The sequence below is a fragment of the Heloderma suspectum genome, chromosome 2 (genome assembly GCF_057233095.1).
Source record: "Heloderma suspectum isolate Gila_16-S chromosome 2, 16-S_ref, whole genome shotgun sequence".
Lineage (NCBI taxonomy): Eukaryota > Metazoa > Chordata > Lepidosauria > Squamata > Helodermatidae > Heloderma > Heloderma suspectum.
Genome location: NC_139459.1, coordinates 245,567,045 through 245,588,114, shown reverse-complemented (window position 1 = coordinate 245,588,114; position 21,070 = coordinate 245,567,045). Strand labels below are relative to the sequence as shown.

The 21,070-nt window shown below is 43.6% G+C and overlaps 1 protein-coding gene across 1 annotated transcript; it reads left to right on the top strand.

Annotated features, from left to right (window-relative positions):
* The first annotated feature begins 1,544 nt into the window (after nt 1-1,544).
* On the top strand, nt 1,545-10,003 carry SLC26A2 (solute carrier family 26 member 2). The gene is made up of 2 exons (XM_084832399.1): nt 1,545-2,192; nt 5,934-10,003. Exons 1-2 carry the CDS (start codon nt 1,545-1,547, stop codon nt 7,437-7,439), a joined length of 2,154 nt encoding a protein of 717 aa, XP_084688525.1. The 3' UTR covers nt 7,440-10,003.
* Nucleotides 10,004-21,070: the final 11,067 nt, after the last annotated feature.

The following is a 21,070-nucleotide window of genomic DNA, read 5'->3' as shown; positions in this document are numbered from 1 at the left end:
CACACCATTCTAAGTGGCTTCACATCACTTATTTCTGGGTAGGGTGGTGGGGCTGGAGTGAACGTCATCTGAGTGGCAGGGGCTGCTCAGTCACTAAGAGAGGCTCTCCCCCCCCCCCTTTCCAGGCTCGGTAAGGAAGGTGCGAAGTAGTTACTTCCTCTTGTGCACATTTGTAAGACAAGCCTCCCAACGAGCCCCAAGCCTCGTTGAACACAATGGGTGTTACTTCTGAGTAGACACACATATGCTTGTGCTTGGAAGGTGGGTGGAGGGAGAACACAGGGATGGGAAACAAGCCCCTTTTCTAACCAAACCTATACTGCACAGGATCTCTATAAGGAAGCTGTGAATTTGTTACTTCCTAAGGCAATAAAGCAAACAACAGAGAATCGGAGCCTCGAGATCGTGCTTAACCGCACTTAGGGAATTGGGCTTTAAACTGTGCCATTTCAGTTGAGGGGGATCTCTGTAAGTACTGATGTGGGCAGTCAGGGGGCAAACCTCATTCAGCACAATGGGAGTTACTTCTGAGGAGACACTAATGGGTTGGTTGTGGGAAAGGGAGCAGTAAACACAAAGATGGAAACCAGGCTCCATTTTAACCCACAGGATCTCTGTTCAGGGGAGAAGCCTCATTGACTACAATGGGAGTTATTTCTGAGGAGACACTAATTGGTTTGTGGGGGACGGGAAACACACAGGAAAACCAGTGAAAGGCACACCCCTGGATAGGGCTAACATACCCGAGGTCAATGCGGGGGTTGGGACACACAGCAACTATACCAGGGAGAATCTGACTTGAGGAAAAGAATCAGACTTTAAGCAGTCTCAGGAAATCCATTTTATCCCTGATAAGCTCCGGGGTGGCTGCTGGATGGCCAATACATCATGTATCCCTAACGACCTCCACATGCAGCCAGTTCGGAGTAAATCGCTTGTGGAAACAGGCCCCTAATGAGAACTGAGTCAAGGCTGATACCTTCCTGTCACTTGGTCTGTGGCTCTCCGGTAGGAAAAGATAACCATAGAGGTGGTCTTTTTAAGGCACTGCCAGAACACACACACATATATCTTTACAACTGTGGGAGCTAGCTATCCTTCTTCCTGTTCTCTTCTGTATCCCAACGAAATGCAAGATTTTCAGGAATTTTGCACAGAATTATAGAAAACCACCTTGGTTAATCTATTTGCCTCCTCAACTATTGTTGGCTTCTGCAATTAAGGATTTTTCCATTGTCACCTTAATCCACTGTATGCACATACCTTGCCCCAACATTGAAGTCAGTGGCAGAGTTTGATGGGAGACCCCACGTGTGCTCGATATATCAGTGGCACAGTTTGACGTGCAGGTGTTGCTGGTGACGCAAACTAAAGTTTTTTTTTAAGTCTGTTTAATATAAAGTACTACGGATAAGTCCTTTCTTTTACAAAGAGTTGGTTGAATTCATTTTGTTTTAATAAGCTTCAAATCTGTAAACGGACTAACATAAGAATTCTGACTTCTTCTTTCTGGTTTTTTTCCACTGTCCTAGTGAGCCCTGAAGATGGCAGCAGAAACCAGCCACGTCCAAGCAGTGTTTGAGTTGGCAGAGGCAAATGATGGCAAACACAATCATCACCCTAGGATCTCCTTGGAACCTATAGAAAAGAGCACAGATATCAAGGCATGTGTGGTGAAGAAAGCGAAGAGAAATTGCAGCTGTACCCCAGCTAGAGCCAAAGATCTGATCTTCAGTTTTCTCCCAGTACTGAAGTGGCTACCCAAGTATGACCTGAAAGAGAACATCTTGGGAGATCTGATGTCTGGTCTGATTGTGGGAATCTTGCTGGTTCCGCAGTCCATTGCCTATTCCCTGTTGGCTGGCCAAGAACCTATCTATGGACTGTATACGTCATTTTTTGCAAGCATCATTTATTTCCTGTTCGGGACGTCCCGTCACATCTCAGTGGGCATTTTTGGTGTGCTCTGCCTGATGGTGGGAGAAGTGGTGGATCGTGAAGTACAGAGAGCTGGATATGATTCAGAACTAAATACTTCTAGCAGTTATCACTCAGACATGCACGTTTACTTAAATAGCAACAGCACATTGGGGGCTTTGACTGTGAACCAAACATCACAAGTGTTATGTGATAGAAGTTGCTATGCAATTACAGTCGGAGCCACTGTGACTTTCATTGCTGGAGTTTATCAGGTAAGAGGTGACAGTCCAAAGAGCATCTGTTTTATGTTTCCTGTTCTTTTCCTCTTGTTGGCATAATAGAATCATAGAATAGTAGGGTTGGAAGGTGCCTACAAGACCATTGAGTCCAACCCCCTGCTCAGTTCAGGAACCCAAGTGAAAGCATCCCTGACAAGTGGCTGTCCAGCTTCACCTTGAATGCCTCCATTGGGGGAGAGCCCAACACTGCCCTAGGTCATTGTTTCCATTGTCGTATTGCTCTTAACAGGATGTTTTTCCTAATGTTCAGCCGGAATCTGACTTCCTGTAACTTGAGCCCATTATTCCGTGTCCTGAATTCTGGGATGGTCAAGAAGAGATCCTGGCCTTCCTCTCTGTGGCAACCTTTCAAGTACTTGAAGAGCACTATCATATCTCCCCTCAGTCTTCTCTTCTCAAGGCTAAACATGCCCAGTTCTTTCAGTCTCTCCTCATAAGGCTTTGTTTCCAGTCCCCTGATCATCCTCGTTGCCCTTCTCTGAAGCTTCTCCAGTTTGTCTGCATCCTTCTTCAAGTGTGGTGCCCAGAACTGGACACAGTACTCCAGATGAGGCCTAACCAGTGCTGAGTAGAGGGGACCTAGTACTTTCTGGGATTTGGAAGCTCTACTTCTATTAATGCAGCCCAAAATAGCATTTGCCTTTTTTGCAGCCACATCACATGGTTGGCTCATATCCAGCTTGTGATCTACAATAATTCCAAGATCCTTCGCGCTTGTAGCGTTGTTGAGCCATGTATCCCCCATCTTGTAACTGCATTTGGTTTCTTTTTCCGAGGTGCAGAACTTGGCATTTATCCCTATTACATTTCATTCTGTTGTTTTCTGCCCAGTGCTCCAGTCTATCAAGTTCACTTTGAATTTTGTTTCTGTCTTCCAAAGTATTAGCTATCCCGCCCAATTTTGTGTCATCTGTAAATTTGATCAGCATTTTCTGCACCACCTCCTCCAAGTCATTAATAAGAATGTTGAAGATCACTGGGCCCAGGACTGAGCCCTGCGGTACCCTGCTTGTTACCTCACCCCAGTTTGAGAAGATCCCATTGATAAGCACTCTTTGAGTCCTATTCTGTAGCCAACTGTGGATCCACCGGATCGTTGTTTCATCTAGCCCACTTTGAGCTAGTTTGCTCATCAGGATATCAGGACAAGTGGGGCACTTTGTCGAAAGCTTTGCTGAAGTTGAAGTATATTATGTTCACAGCATTCCCACAGTCCACAAGGGAGGTTACTTGATCAAAAAATGAGATCAGATTCGTCTGGCAGGATTTGTTCTTGACAAATCCATGTTGGCTTCGAGTAATCACTGCATTGTTTTCAAGGTGCTTACAGATGTATGGCATGATAACCTGCTCCAGAATTTTCCCAGGGATTGATGTCAGACTGACTGGTCTGTAGTTCCCAGGTTCCTCCTTTTTACCCTTTTGGAAGATAGGGACAACATTAGCCCTCCTCCGGTCATCTGGCAGTTCACCCATCCTCCATGTTTCTCAAAGATAATAGACAGTGGTTCTGAGAGTTCTTCTGCCAGTTCCTTTATTACTCCAGGGTGCAGTTTATCTGGCCCTGCAGATTTGAACTCATTCAAAGTAATTAGGTGTTCCTTGACCATATGCCTATCGATCTCAAGCTGCAATCCTGCCCCTTCAGCCTCTACTTCGCCTTTGCCAGGGGGGTCATAGACTCTCTTTTGGGAGAAGACTGAGCCAAAGTAGGAATTGAGCACTTCTGCCTTTTCTTTGTCCTCTGTTATCTTTTTTGCCATCCTTATTTAATAGCCAAACCACCAGTTCTTTCCTCTGTCTTTTACTATGCACGTAGCTGAAGAAAGCTTTTTTGTTGCTTTTAGCATCCCTTGCTAACCTCAGCTCGTTCTCAGCTTTAGCCTTCCTGACGCCATCCCTGCAATTCTATGCTACCTGTCTGTACTCTTCCTTTGTTGCTTGGCCTTCCTTCCACTTCCTATGTATCCTTTTTTGTTTTCAGGTCATCTCGCAGCTTTTTGTGAAGCCACATTGGCTTCTTCTGTTGTCTTCCACCTTTTTTTCTTGTTGGAATTGTTTGTAGTTGTGCCTTGAGAATTTCTTTTTTAAAAAACTTCCATCCATCTTGGACTCCTTTTCTCATTAGAGTCGCTTGCCATGGGACCTTACTTATCATTGTTCTGAGTTTATTAAAATTAGCTTTCCTAGACAAGTGTGCAAGTTTAGTGACAGATTGGTACTATAGCTTTAATATTATACATTTTCTTTGCATTAGAAGTAAACAGTTACATAAACAGCTGTAATTCTCACAGATCAGATGTAGCCGCACTTCTTTTACACATTTTTTTGGAAAAAGTTATATAGATTTTGATAGACACTACTTCTATTTGGTGTGCAGCCTCTTCAGACAGGTGTATGTATATTGCTTGTCTTGCACAGCAGTGATGCTACCGTTACTGAACCACTTTTCTTTCCAGTTTAGATGGATGAGGAAGGAATGTGAATGAAATGACTGTGTAGGCATCTCGAATGAGGAGCTGATTTGGAATGTATTTTGCAAGGTAGTACTTAGAATGCTGGACTAGAACTGGGGATTCCCACACAGTCCTAAATCTTACTGAGCCTTTCTATCTTGCTAAATCTTACTGTCTTTCAGCTCAACCTATTTCACAGGCTGGTTGTGAGGATAAAATGGGAGATGTAAGTGGTGAGATGCCACCCTGAGCCCTTGGATGAAGGGTGGGATAAAAACCTACTAAATAATCAGTAGGGAAATTTAGATATTAAGATACAGAACAGCCTTCCCAAACCTGTTGCCCTCCAGATTTCAAGTTCCATCGGCCCCTTCCACTTGAATTTCAGCTTCCAGCAGCTCCAGCCAGCATGCCAGTGGTCAGGAATGCTGGGAGTTGTAGTCTAAAACATTTGGAGGGCATCTGGTTGGGGAAGGCTGATACAGAGGGGCATGACAGAGGTCAGTGTTGCTCAGTGTGTTGTGAGTGCCCTTTCCACTCCACTTGAATGTATTGAACTTCATTCTGTCCAGCCGCCTGCTGGTGTATACATGGGACCCAAACATCCATTTGCTTCTCTGTTTGCACTTGCCCAGCCAACCCACAAACCCAGAACTACTTCACTGCATTGATTAATTCCCATGAGGTCCCAGTCTAACGCAGCCTTGGGGTGGTGGTGGGGGAACATGATCTGGAGGTCTCATGATGCTGATCAAAATTCTTGTAGGATCAGACAACACAGATTAATGTTTAATAACTGTGTAAAGGCATACAAAAACCTAAACCATGTACAGGGAAGTCTTTACAGTTACACCATTATACACAATTTTATAGCCAAGCAAGCAAGCAAGCAAGCAAAAACACACCCCTGCCTGCTCCAAAGGGGAAATAGCATAATGGGGTACTTAAAAAAAAAAAATTAGTACAATATCGATGGTAAAAAAATTCTGCAGTCCTGAAAAACATCTTCAAATCCAAAAAGTTTAAAAAACAAAAGCTGAAAATGACAGTCTAATAATAAAAAATTGAACACCACATAACTTTAATAAAGGATCGGAAACAAACACAAACCAATTTAATGAATTCCCCTCCCCTCCACAACTTGTAGTCATGCATGTGACTTGTAACTTGATTTATTCAGGCACAGTTATGCCTAACAGTGTGTGCATTAACTTGTAACGCTCTAAATTGCCTTCTGATCCTGTGCATTCCTTTTCAGGTTGCCATGGGCTTCTTCCAGGTGGGCTTTGTCTCTGTGTATCTCTCTGATTCCCTGCTCAGTGGATTTGTTACCGGTGCTTCCTTCACCATCCTTACCTCACAGGCCAAATACCTCTTGGGCTTAGACATTCCTCGGAGCAATGGCATTGGTTCCCTTGTAACCACTTGGATAAACATATTCAGAAACATCCACAAGACCAACATCTGTGACCTCATCACGAGCTGCTTGTGCCTCCTTGTTCTTATCCCAACTAAAGAGCTGAATGAGCGGTACAAATCCAGACTTAAGGCTCCCTTGCCCACTGAGCTATTTGTGGTTGTGGCAGCTACACTGGCGTCGCATTTTGGGAAGCTGAAAGAGAAGTACGGCTCCAGTGTTGCTGGACACATCCCAACTGGGTTTCTTCCCCCACAACCACCGGATTGGAATCTGATTCCCAGCGTGGCTGTGGATGCTGTGGCCATAGCCATTATTGGCTTTGCCATCACTGTGTCTCTTTCTGAGATGTTTGCCAAAAAGCATGGCTACACAGTTAAACCCAACCAGGAAATGTATGCCATTGGTTTCTGCAACATCATCCCTTCTTTTTTTCACTGCTTCACAACCAGTGCAGCCCTGGCCAAGACTCTTGTCAAAGAGTCAACAGGCTGTAGGACTCAGATCTCTGGTGTGGTGACTGCCTTGGTCATCTTGTTAGTCCTCCTTGTGATTGCTCCCCTGTTCTATTCCCTCCAGAAATGCGTACTAGGAGTCATAACCATTGTCAATCTCAGGGGAGCCTTGCGGAAATTTAGTGACTTACCCAAAATGTGGCGATTAAGCAAAGTGGACACTGTGATTTGGTTCGTCACCATGTTGTGTTCAGCACTGATAAGTACTGAACTTGGCCTTCTGATCGGGGTCTGCTTTTCCATGCTGTGCGTCATTTTGCGGACTCAGAGACCAGAAGGACGGTTACTGGGTTGGGTGCCAGAATCTGAAATCTATGAACCCCTTTCTGTCTATAGGGGACTTCAGACTAAGCCAGGCATCAAAGTTTTTCGTTTTGAAGCACCCATCTACTATGCTAATAAAGAGAACTTCAAGTCCATGCTGTACAAGCAGACTGGAGTCGATCCTTTGTGGGAGTTAGCAGCAAAGAGAAAGGCAGGGAAGCGGAAGCTTAGCAAGAAAATGGCCGGTGCCAATGGAAACCAGGCAGAGGCCTCAGCGCAGCTTGTCACTCAGCTACTGAAGTTCCATACCATAGTGATTGACTGCTGTGCAGTGCAGTTCCTAGATACAGCAGGGATCCACATGCTGAAAGAGGTTCACAAGGATTACGGGGAAATTGGCATCCAGGTGCTGCTAGCTCATTGCAATCCCGCTGTGAGGGATTCCCTGCACCGAGGGGAATACATTAAAAAGGGGGAGAAAAAATTCCTCTTCCATAGTGTGCACCAAGCTGTGGAATATGCACTGTGTGCTTATAGGCAGAATGGGTGCTGTGCCTCTGAAGTCTAGCCTTAGTAAAGAGTTCATGCTGAACGTTAGCCAGATTCAGATAATGGCATGCTTGTGTGTGAGAGATAATGCTGGGCATAACCCTCACACCATGGTAAAGGGCTATTCCTATTATTCCTATGCCACCGATCGCGCAATATCATAAACTAGCATGTTTGATGCTTTTAATTTTGCTCTGCTGGATAGGGCATTAAGGAAGCAGTAATGACTAATCAGAGGTAATATGGATGCGCTGTGTCTGCAATCTGTTCATGACAACTCCCGGCATTCCTGATCATTGGCCAAGCTGGCTAGGGCTAATGGGAGTTAAAGTCGAAAACATCTGGAGGACACCAGGTTGGGGAAGGCTAGCATAGCAGGACAAGTGCTCTTAAAGCTACACGTGCGGCACTCATGCCTCTTCCAGTGTCTTCATGTTCCAATTTTTTCTTCTCAAATTAATGCCCATTTGGGCTTGTGCAGATATTGCCATCTTTCTGGATGGTGCTTCACCTTGAAACACTAAATATGGCTTGGATCCTTAGATCCAAATATGGTTCATGGGGAAAAGTTTTATTCCCCCCCCCCCCCAGAAAAGCCTTTCTCAGGGGGCTGTCTGGGGAATTAAGCTGGAGGGGAGGGGGGAGAATTGGGTGGAAGTCCACCTGATTTCGGGTGATTATTCTCTACCGCACTGGCTCATCCAACACTGCTGAAGAGGGCCTCCAGATGGGAGAGGCTTTTTGGGGAGAGGGTTGCAGGCGGGAGCAGTGGGGAGGATAGGATGGTACATTTTGCTTCTGTGAACTTCCTTCCATTCACTTACCTTAGAATCCGAGCCTACGTTGTTTTACTGAGTCGATGGTTTCAGCTAATCACGCTCCACAGTTCAGGGCAGTAGTTTGCCTTCTGACTTTTTTCACTCCTGTCCAATAAATTATTGAGAATAGACATGTAGCTTTGTTCTGATCTGTTGATAATTCAGTGTGGATAACTTTCTGCTGTTCTAAAATCAGTCATAAGTGCTTTTACTAAGGATTTCAAACAATGGAAAGGACACATTGTTAGCTTTTCCATAACTGAGAGTTTGAGTTGTGTCATTTGAATGTATGAAGCAAGCTAGTTACTTAATCAATTTAGACATTTCTTTGGAAACTAAAACACTGACCCTTCTTATAAGAAAATCAATGGATGGTGACTGAAGGGTAATCAGAGGGTGTAAATAGCTCCCCCTGGCCCGGGTATCCTTATCTGTCAGCCAGCTGCTATTGCATAAGGGATTTACTGAGTAATTATTCTACAGGTATAGACTTTCATTGCACTTTTTATTGTAGATGTCCAAAAATATTTGCAGAAATAAGATACGTTGGTTGTTTTCTTTTACCACAGGTTAGGCACATGAAATGCAAGCCACTTAGAATGAAATACAAACCTTTAAAGGACACTTGAAGCCAAAGATCCTTTTCCATCCTCTGTTAGTGGTGCTGGGGCTTCTTAAATACTGGATTAAGAATCTGTATATTCAGTTGCAAAGCGGGTTTGTTTTTGGCATAATGGTTTTTTGTACAATTTTTCTAACTATGAATTGTATTTTAAGATATTTTGGAACAGAGTATAAGGATAGGATAAGAAAAGGAAGCTGTAGGGAACCTTTGTGACTTCTGTATGGTAATTATTAGCATTCCTAGCGCAAAAGAACAAGAGCTGTAACAACTTCATTATCCTAGGTGTTCATTATTAACAGACTCTTCCTGCACGGCCTCTTCTGTAAGCACTGAGAACTGTCATAGATATCAGCAATGGTAAAGTGCCTGTTGGATTATACAGTTTTTTGCCAAGCAGGATTATTCCCTGCATTGTGGGATTCTATACAACACAGGATTTAAAACATTTAAATATATAGCAAGTACTTGTATGTGCATAATGGAGCTAGATTCCACAAAAACAAATATATGCAAGATTAATACAAAAAGAACCAATAAACAATTTCATCTGTAAACTGAATTCACTGGGTTAGTGAAAGAGAAACTTTTCTACCTTCTGAGTGTTCTGAGAAATCTTGGGGGACTTTGACAGAGGAAACAGGCACCCAAAAGAATAGGGGTAAATGACCTGGTGCCTTCCCGATGTTTTGGCCTACAAGTCCCATCAGCTCCAGCCAGCATGGCGAATGGGTCAGGGATTATGGGAGTCCCTCCAAAACAACTGGAGGACACCAGGTTGCCTACTTCTGCATAAGAATATAAAAGACCTGCTGGATCAGATCAACGGTCCTTCTAGTCCAGCATCTTGTTTCCAACTGTGGCCAGAAAGTTGCTTCTGGCCTGGGAAGCCCCCAAGCAGGGCATGAGGAGCTCTTGTTTGCTATGCTCAAGCACCTAGGGGTGCACGAAAGTCACTTACCTGGTCTCGCAGCTTGCTTTGCGGTGGGGGGGAGGCGCTTCGCTGCTCCCCCCGAAGTTCAGGCCGGGGGGGGGAGGCTTCCCTCCTCGCCCGGCCGAAATTCAGGCCGGGGGGGAGGCTTCCCGCCTCGCCCGGCCGAAATTCAGGCCGGGGAGGAGGCGCCTCGCCCGGCCGCGAAATAAAAAGTTAAAAAAAAAAATGCCCCCGTGATAGGCTACGTGACGATTTACGTAGCCTATCACGGCTAGATCTGCAAAGTCAGCCGTGATAGGCTACGTTAATCGTCACGTAGCCTATCACAGGTGACTTAAAAAAAAAAAAGCGCGTACGCAAATGGCGGCCCCCATAGGGAGCCGCCATTCGCGTTCCTTATTTGGTCGCTGTAGTCTACGTAAATCTTTACGTAGACTATGGCAAAAATAAGGGCAACGCAAATAGCGTTGCCCTTATTTTCGCCATAGTCTACGTAATCTTGTTACGCCTTATCAGCCATCTAAACCAGTGGCCATCATTACATTTTGTGGTCAGGAATTCTATAAGTCAGCTAGGCATTGTGTGAAAAAGTAGTTTCTTCTATCTGCCCTGAATCTACTCTCAATCAGTTTCACTAGACGACCTCGAATTTTAATATATGGCTTAAGGAAAAAAAATTCTCTGTCCATTAGCAACTTACATACCATCTTGCAATGTACAGCTAAACTCCTAGGGGTACGGTTTACCAGGGAGGCCTCAGGCAGCCAGCACTTTTTTTCGAAGCCAGCCCCCGGCTGGGTCGCAGTCAGCTAGGGAAGGAGGAGGGCACAGAGGGAGTGCGGGCGGCTGCCTCTCACCTACTATGCAGAGCCATCCAGACAAAGGGAGAGAGGGAGGGAGGCTGAGGGAGCTGTGCACCCCCCCCCCGCCAGCTCTTGGCTTCTCCGGCCGCCCCTGCTCCGTGCCTGCGCACCCGGCACTGCCCTCGTCTCCTGCAACACTGGCCACCCGTTCGGGGCTGCTGCTTCTGGCCATGGCAACAGCAGGGGGTGGGGGTGCTGCCGCCACCATTATTTACTTATGGGGCAGGGCAGGTGGCTGGTTTGTGCCCGTTTTTAGGATTTATCACACAGTCCTACGCATGTTTACTCAGAATTCAGTCCCTCTATGTTCAATTGTCAATTGGGCTTTCTCCCAGGTAAGTGTGCGTAGGACTGCAGCCTTAGCTGCCTTCCCAAGATCTCTGTAATTTTAATTCAAAATAAAGACCCATTGGATTGCACTGTTAATTCTTGAACATTAATTTCTACAGTAAGCAGAATTGCCAGATGCAACCTGCTCTATCAGCTACACTTTTTGGTACAAGGTTGGCATGTATCTGGGCAAACAAATCCTGGCGAAGGGAAGGGAAACAAAAAAATCAGTGGGGGGAGAGGAAAAAGGTAGGGGTGTGTGTGTGTGTGTGTGTGTGTGTGTGTTTCAATCCAGCTGGGTGTGTGGACGTTTCTGTTGCGGGATGGGAGAGCTATAATGAAGGACCTTAGGGAAGGCTAATGGGTAATGTGGGGTGCCAAGGGAGTGTGCAAGGGGGCTGTTTAAATGAGAAGGGATCTGTCCATGAGGGCTGAGTTGGGAGGGTGAAGCTTCCATAGAGTATCATATTTTGAAAACGTAAAATGTTTGTGTTTGAGTGAGTGGGTGAAATAGGTTAACACCCCAGCATTTTTTTCTCAGACTCCAGTTGAAATACCCCTGCCTTGCTCTCAGCTGCACTGTTTTTGGATCCCAGTTGAAGGCTGCATATCTTACAAGGCTGTACATGCTTAGAAGGGGGTGTGGCTGTGAGGGGGCCTGGCTGTGACTGTCACGAAGGGACCCTGCACTTCTGGATTTGCCACTGCACTAGTGGGCTTCCTGGAGGTGGTGGGGTAATAGTGAATGTTCCCTGTCACTTTTGGATAATGGTTATTTTATGAAGAGGGCTGTGTTTTTTTGGCTTTTAAGATTTCCATCAAAAGGTTTTTTAAAAGTGGAAGAATAAATCAGTCACAAAAACAGACCTGTCTGATCCAGATTATTTTGTGCATTATGAAACAGTATGTCGAAACCTTATAATTAGGAAGACAATTAATTCTCACCTAACCTCTACTAAAAATACAATCCAGATTTGAAAACGGGTGCTTCCAGACAGATGGCTCCTAGATCTACCGATCAAGACATTGTGCAACTGTGCAGTCTCTTCTTAATAGATTTTTTGTGGAAAGAAAAAGGTGGAAGAAATGGTGGCAAAATATTGCAGGGTTACAAGTAAAGGATGTCAGTTGGACCCCCTGTAAAATTTAATGAACGAGGCAGGGCAATTTCACAACAAAAGCTTCATCTGAAAGCACCCATACAATCCACTAAAGTAATTGCATTTAAACTAGTGTAATTCTTCGGGGGGGGGGGGAGCCAAACTGGTTTAAGCAAGACATCTGTGGGTTGTGTTGACACTTCCTTCTGATACTGTTTCCTGTTCTTCATAGGAGAACATAGCCTCTGTGTTATGGGGCCTTCCCCTTTTAGCCTCTGTAAAAGAAAGTCACAGTTAAAAAATACCCTGCGCTAGTTTCCATGGCCACCACACTTACTAAATTCTTGCAGAAGCTTTGTGTTTAAGGTAGGATTGTCGCCTTTTTCCACAGAAGATTTGTGCTTACAATGGCTGCATTGTAGACAGACGCTCAGCTGGCAAAGGCTTAATATAGGCATCTTTTTCTAAAGGAGTTAGATATATTTGTCAGCTTTGGAGGCATATGTATCAATCCTTCCCACTCTTGTGGAAATTGCTTGCAGGACCACGTTCCAAAATGTGGAATGGGAAGTGGTCAGTAGATGGTAGTACTGCTGTCTTCCAGAAGGGTGCTCTGCAGGCTTACATACTGCACTTAGAATCAGAAAACTCCAGTGGAAGAGTTAATGGCAAGCTTGAATTAAATTAGCCTAAGCCCTAGAAATTTGGTTGATTTTTTCATTATGATGATTCACATGTTATGGTAAAGTGGGTTGTTGGTTTTGATTTATACTAAATAAATCTCTGATTAGAAGAGTACCGTATGTTAGAATTAATGACTAGGAAAGCCATAGCCTTGGCTGGCTTTTTACTTCCCCCTCCAAATTGCAGTGTTGCTGAACTCAAATTGTTTTGCCATCTGCATGTATCATGGTCGGTTCTCTATGTGCACCGCTAAAAGCTGGTGCAAAGGTAACATCTTCCATCCCAAGATGGGGGTGGCAATGGTTCCAGTTTCAAAAACCAACTCCAGCTTCTGAGCCAGATTAATATGGATTTGCTGATGTAAACTATAGCTGTCAGGAGTTGCTCCTGGCCCCATGGTCTCAGTTCGTGTGAGGGTTGTGGCTGATGTGGTGATTCCCTTTACAGGACCAACTTTTGTGGGTGAGATAATACAATCTGCCCAGCAATATGCAGGTTTCATCACATAGAAGGACCTATTAAGCTTTTAATTGAACAAGACAGATTTCTACCACTGAGACTTCAGCCTTTTTAATACCAAAAAAGTCCTATTATGGCCTTTGTCAGCTGGAGTGATAGAAATTATACAATTTTGGAACTTTTCTGTATGTTAACAGCAGGGCATTATGAAAATTAATATCCACAAAGCTTCAGTTATAAACTTAATGTGTATCTTCATTTATCTTTTTTACCTCTTACAGCTGCTGTTTATAGCAGTTTCTGTTACTCCTAGTGTATCTAATGCACTATGAATGCTGACATTGAATAGTTTAACAGATTTTACTTTTCAAACGAAGTGTGCTGTTTTAGTAAATTACATAGTGCTAATTTTAATCTGGAATTTACAAGATTATAAACCATAAACACTGGGCCTGAATTGTGTTTTTAATCTAATCTCTCTAATCACATCATCACTGTTTTAGTTACATGGTGTACCTTAAGCCATTTTGGTATTTGTTTTTTGGCAAAAATGCCAAGGGGTAATGTAGGGCCAAAAAAAGCATGGTGTGTGACTTGCAGTAAATGGAGCCATTGTATTTGTTTGTCTGCCTTCCTAATCTATTTTTAATGTATTTTGATTGTGGGACCATTCAAAGCACTTTAAAGGACGGTGACCATTTTTTTCCAAAGGGCATGTGCCATACCTTCCTTGTATTGTTCAATGCAATGCCTGCTGTATTGTATTTGTATTGTGTTCTCTACATGTAACGTATGGTACATAGCAGCGTACCCTTCTCCCATCTGCCACCACAGAGCTCCTTAAGAATGATATTGACCTCAGAGGAGGAGAGACAGGATAGCGTAGTGCACAGGCCACGCCGAGTGGTTTCATCTGAGGTGGACCTTCCCTCGCCCAGGTGTCACCACAAGGCATACACCATCTTGCTCTGAGGGGAAAGATGAAACAGCCTGTCACATAATCTGATTAAAGAGAGCAGCATGAAGAGCAATTGAAAACATATATTTAAGTTGTCAGTTAGCCTGTTACAAGCATGGACCTCAGCTGCTGCAAATGAAGTTGTTTAGGGTTTTAAAACAAAAACTTTGGTGATTACAAGTATCCTTGGTATTTTTATTGTACATTTTCCTGAGCATTTTTTAAAGTGGTGGTGGTAGTGCTGATGATGATAACCTGAGAAGCGGAATGCAAATAAAGAATCGTATCCGCATGTCCATGCTATAGCACATTGCATGTCCATGCTATAGCACATTGCATCTCAGTAGCAATCCACATGCAGCTGAGTAACATGCTGTTGGACTCATGTGAATTGCTGCTAGGACCCATGTGTGTATTCGGGTGTTCTTCCTGGAAGTGAGTAGCTCCTGTACAGTACTGTTGTGCATGATCATACACAATTAAAAAAAAAAGAAAAAAGGATAGCTTCCTGCTATTTTATACCCTTGACTCTAATCAAAAGAGTGTAGGCCCTTACATAATTCAGGCCTTCAGACATTCTGAGTTTCATAGATCTAGTTAAATGTTTGTAATTGGAAACTTGCACTATTTAGGGCAGAACTAAGCATTGAAAGAGAAATGGAGCTGCTGCCTTCCTGTGTTTCTTTCTTCCTTCTTCCCAGTAACATGCAGTATAAGACAATGTGTGACATGGCATCATTCTGCTGTTCATTTTTGTACCACTTCCTATTATAAAAGTCATAGTGTGCAGAGAAATGCCCACTATGGTGATGTCATGTTCATGTCATGTTGGTTTGGCCCTTTCTCATTTTGAAGTTTGCCAACAATATGGTTTTCATTTGCTTTTTAATACATTGCTGTTATGGTCCTGGAATGTACTATTGCTACAAAGCTTGAGGTATCTAAGGTAGTATGAAATCAGATCTCCCTTAAAAACAATAGATAACTGACAGGGATGTGTGTGTGCTTTTAAGAAACTAGAATTAAGCTTGTGCACCAAAGTAACGCAAGCTCTTCACCATGAACTACTGAATTCTATAAACTGTAGCGCTTGTGGAAATTTTTATGGCATTGCATCAGCAGAACAAATTAAACGAAGTTGATTTTGGGAGTGGGGAATAAATTGATAAGCTTTCTTATTAGCACTTTTCACATATGTGATCCTCAGTGCTCAAATTATGCAAGGGAAGATAGGGGAACCCTTAGTGAAATCCCTGACTCCTCATAGTTTATCCAAATCACACACACCGGAACCTTTTGAAACTAGTAGCTAAGCGGGCCGTCCTAAAAGGCAGAGGTCTGGCCTCCTCCCCTCCTTAATTCAAGCACTGGTGACAAGCCTAAGAAAAATAATAAAATCAGTCTCAGGAAGCATAATGCGAAGTCGCTCTTTATGCGAACAAAAGGAGAATGAAATTCAATATGCTATAAACCAAATGTTTAGTTATTGTAATACCTGGATGTTTGTACAAAGACAGTCTGCCACTTAGCTACTCTAACAGTTGTACTGATCAGTTGAATTCAGGTAGTCATGGAAAACAGGTGCATTACTGGTGTGATTTCAAAAGCAACCTATCTCCTGTGTCTTTGAAAACAATCTGCTTTCCTTGAATATTGATAGAGATATCTTAATTATTTTGAGGCCTTGAGGGTTTCTTTCTATACAGAAATCCCACAGTTAATGTCTATTACAGCCTTCTTTCTTGGCTGTCCATAAAAGTAGCACCTCCACTCATCCTTTCCATTAGTTAGGTCTCTCGGGCATGTGGTCACTTACCATGGGAAGGAGTTACATTTTCCAGCATCTGCAACTGTCCCCCTTTCTTTACTTCCTTTATAAAAGAATCATTCATAAAGTAGATGTCATTTGTGTGCATAAATAGCAAATAGTCTCCACATCCCACCCCATCTTTCTGTCTTTGTCTCCTGCTTTCTTGTGGACAATCCCTAATTCCCTTAGACATTGTGCTTGCTATCACAGAGGTCCAGGGATTGGTGGGTCTGGGTGCCCATAGCCACCATATCAATTAAATGCAATATCAAAACACTATTGATAGAGGGCTTGGCTAGTGTATCGAGAGAACATCAAACTGAAACTTCTTGTGGAATGTTTAGAACCAAAGTGCTATAACAATTTCACCAAATATTGTTTTGTGAAATGGCTGTATTTTTATGTCTATATTTTTTCATACTGTAAAGTTTGATCAAAATGCAAAGATACAAAACAAATCAAAAATCACAAAGTGTAAGTAAATGTCATCAAGTGGGTTTCCTCTTTTACTGCTAAGCTCCAGCTGTTAAGATTTAATGTTAGTGTCTACACAATTTCAAACAAACGAGAATTTTGTATCAATTTTCATAAGATTGCTTTGTAAATGTATTTACTATTAAAATATTTTATAACACTATTGATATCTTTTGTACTTCTTATTTGGCTCTTGTGTTTAGGCAACTAATGATATGATCCAGGTTGGGTCACACTGAACTCCTATAAAGAGGGTGGGTGGGTGTATATGCATAGATGTACATGCAAGGGTGCAAAATATTTGGGCAGGAAAGGGGAGCTCTATCCTCTCTCCTGCCTGTATTTCCCCTCCCAGTTCTTTCTCTCCAGGTGGGGCTGAGACTGGAGCCCCCAGCAGGTCTTAAACATGGGGTGAAAGAGTTTTGGTTGAAAATGTGGATGCAGAAATCTCATCTACATATGCTGCAGTTTAAATGCCCCCCTCCTTTTTTTAGCTTGGTGACTTAACTCTGACATATGGGTTTGCCTTTTTCAATGGCAGCTGGCCCCTGTATAGATGCTAATGATGCAAGACAGGTTTCCTTCCCTCAATCAAAAATACATTTTAAATTTATCTTGGTGTAGCAGCTCAGTCTCAAACTTCACATGATGGTGGCAGACCCACATCTTTAAAAGCGGGCCTACATAATTTACATGTAGTGGAGTTCCATTTAAAGGCCCAAAGGACACACATGGGTGGTTCTTCCCACTTAACTATTTTGGGGGCAGGGGTGCTTCACACACTTTTGTCCCAGTTAGTCTCTGAAACTGGAAGTCAGTTTTCTGGAGGAAATGTTCCTGGTGGGAGCGGCTTGAAGTAAACAATACTGGATCACTCATAACCAGATTCTTGAGATGCTCAAAGAACTCTAAAAAGTCAGTGAGACAGGACTTAACTTTGTAGAGCTCTGGAGGATGTTTCATCAGCAAAATTGTTTGGCAATTTTACCTTTAATAACACTTTCTACCAATTTACCTGGAACATGTTAAGCTAGCTGGTCTGTAATTTACTGGATCCCCTGCCCCCTTTAAAAAAATTGGTATTGCATTGTCCGCTTTCCAGTCCTTTGGCACTGGCATTGCATTGTCCACTTTCCAGTATTCTGGTACAAAGGACAATCTTGGGGACTTGTTACATATTTTTGATAGATCAGTAATTTAACATTTGACTTCTTAAAGAACTCTCAGATACAAACTATCTGGACCCAGTGATTTGTTCTCTAGACTCTAGAACTTCATCTTTTCTCAGCACTATATGCCTCCTTTCCACAGATTCTTTCCTGAAAACGGCAGTTCAGGCACAGGCATATGTTCCACATCTTCTGCAATGAACACTGGTTCAAATAATTCATTCAGCTTCTCTGCAGTCTCATTATCCTCCATGAGTACTCCATTAACTCCTTTAGCATTTAGATATTACTTTATTGTTGGTCTTAATGTTACTAACAACATGCTCCTCAGAATCTGGGGTGGGGGGTCTTCCTTATTGTCTGCTTACATATATTTTGTTCACGTTTATGTTCCTTTTTGTTCCCCTCATTTGGGCAAGACTTCCATTTTCTGAAGGAAGCCTTTTCCTCTAACAGCTTCCTTGACACTACTAATTAACTGTGCTGGTGACCGCTTTGATTTGGTGCTACCTTTCCTAACCTGTGGTATACATTCTAGCTGAGCTACTGATATTATGGTTTTGAATAACCCCCAGCTGTTCTGGAAAGATTTGACCAACTTGAATGTCTCTTTCAACTCCTTTTTACCCATTCCCTCATTTATTTATTTTTAAAATTTCCTCTCTTGAAGTAAAATGTGACTGTGTTCTTTGTCAATTTCCCATGTATATGAATTAAACTTGATAGCACTGTGGTCGCTGTTTTCAAATGATTGAACAACACACATCTCGCACTAGGTCTCGGCCAGCACTTAGGACTAAGTCCAGGGCCATCTCCCCTCTGGTCAGTTCTGTGACCAACTATTCTAGGGCACAATTGTTTGGGGTATCTAGAAATGTTATCTCTTTGTTGTGGCCAGGACACACATTTATTTTTTCTGTGTAAGAGCAATTAAAGTCACCAATTACTACAACATTTCCTCCTTTGGAAGCCTCCCTGATTTTGTTCCCTACCTCAAGATCACCCTGAGCATTTTGGAGAGGTTGATCCACCCCCTTCGTTCAACCAGGACTCAGTGATACAACCCAAGCCATCCTACTCTGCTATGATTAGGTTGGATATAAGGCACCCCTTTTCATTAACCAACCTGGCATCATCAGCACTTGCAGCCAGTGAGGCTGAATGGCGAATCAGAAGGGGACACAACACATAGATGCCTGAATTGCTTTTCCCGCTGTCGTTCCCTCCCACCACCATAACACCCGCTACTATGCACTATGCTTATAGTGGCCCCAAACGCCTCGCCTCTGGAGCATATGGCAGGCCCAAGGCAGCTCCAAAACCTCTGAGCTACAGTAACCCATCCCTAGGGATGTATGGATTGTGTAAAATCTGCTCCGTCTGTGTTTCATGGATTGTCAGGCACCTTTTGTTCCATTGTCTGTTCACAGATGGATTCACCTTTTTTTTTGTTGTGCGGAAAATATGCAAATAATTCCATAAGAGGGTTTGCAACAATTTATATAATTTACCTTGGTACGTACACTTAGCACATCGTCCCCCATTCCATTCAACTTTTTATATTTACCAGTCTCAGCAGAAACGTGCATATTTTCCTACAAATAAATATGCGTAAATTTCAGGAAAGTAAAAAAAACATAAATCCAAAAGTCTGCGGACTCCGTGCAGCCCGAGGAGGTCGATCCGCAGCAGATTCCACAGGTCAGATTCTTAGAAATCCGGGCTCATTTTAGTCCATCTCGAATTTCTCCAGCATCCCTACCCATACCACAGCTGAGTCCTGGGCAGCACCCTACCTACACCAGGCCAAAAATATATGCCCCCTGGCCAGCCCCCCAGATGTTCCTCCACCTCCTGGGGCAAGGCTTCATCCTCTCCTCCCCTATTGGGGAGATGGACAGCATACAAGCTCTGCCAATGAGGGCAATGCAAGAGTGGATTTAGTTGTAAGCCCTTGTGGTCGTAAGAGTCAATATAGTTTAAAATCTAGTAGTATTTTACAGGAAGCAGCCTATACAGCATTGCCTGTTAGTGACAGAACAGACAGACTGCATGCAGCGTCGCTGATGCCACCCTTGCTTTTTGCCTGCAGTTCCCTTTGACCATTTTTAAAAGAGGCACCCACAGTTTGATATTAATTACCCACAGCTGGTTTCAGTGGCTACACAGGAGCTCGACACTACCATCCTTGCGTTAGATGTAGGATGTCAGGTTTTGCTGGTCCCATTTTCTATGTAAAGGTGTGGACCAGGAAGAGCAAACCCCACGTTTAACTCTGCTGATCACAAGGATAAAATGGTCCATGGGGAGAGCTCCATTCCTTTCACACAGGGGGAGACACTTCAGAGTGGGATACAGAGGCAGGATAGATGGTAGAAGACCCAAACAGGCCCTTAGCTGAACTGAGACCTTTTGCAGTGAAAGAGTAGCATTTCCCTTATGCTTTAGCAACTGGACATTCCCTATCATATTCTGTCACCACCAGCCCCTCCCATCTCCCCTCAGAGAGAGATAAGAAGGGAATCAGGACCATTCCATCAGCCGTGCTGAAAGACTACTTACTTTTTCACTCTTCCCTCCCCAGCCCCTTCTCTCTGTGTGTCGTGTGCTTTTAGATTGTAATCCGGTGGGGAGGGACTGTCTTGTTTTACTGATTAAATGTATACCATTCCGTTCTGTTTGGCTGAGGAGTGGGATGAAAATACTTTAAACAAATAAAGAAAATGTGAAGATACATAGCTATAGAATGACGAAGTCCTGTGGCCAGACCAACCTACTGAATAGCAAGGTAAACAACAGATGCAGAATGGAAGTTTACATCCAAAAGATACATTCCCAACATTCCACATTATTCCTCACAAAACTACTCTAAGCAAACAAGTTTGTTACATGTTATGTGCATTCAGTGGATCACTGATAACAAACAATGCCTGGTAGCAGTCCTTATGATTGCAGCAGCACCAGGATAAGGGGCTTGTTGCCAGCACATTATGAGAGGTTGTGGCAGGTGTGGTCGGCCATAACGGGGAGAGAGCCACCCGGCAAGGGGTGCTGAACCTTCTTCAGCCTGAGGGCCAAATTCCATTTCAGAGAAGCTCTTGGGGGTGGCATTCCGGTGGTGCACAGGACCAAAGGCAAAAGGGGCAGGGCCGAAACACCCAAATACCAGCATGAGTTAGCATGAAGCTCAGACTGCCAGTCATTAAGCCTTAGGAGAGGCATTGCAACCTTTGAGAATGGGGAGCAAAATGTACAAAAGCTGGGAAACTATCAAGTGGTCCATGGTTGCAGGAAAGGGGTGGAGCCAGGCAAAGGGGCATGACTTGCAGAAGACCCCAGAGGCCTAGATTTGTCCCTGGGCTGGAGGTTCTGCACCACTGCATTCGGTGGTCCTGACTTTAGCAAGGGCGGAAGTTTCAAAGGCAGAGG

Excerpts from the sequence above, each read along its gene's own strand:
- SLC26A2 (XM_084832399.1), top strand. The coding sequence starts at position 1,545 with ATGGCAGCAGAAACCAGCCACGTCCAAGCAGTGTTTGAGTTGGCAGAG. Across the intron at positions 2,193-5,933 it reads TCATTGCTGGAGTTTATCAG|GTTGCCATGGGCTTCTTCCA; the intron begins GTAAGAGGTGAC and ends ATTCCTTTTCAG.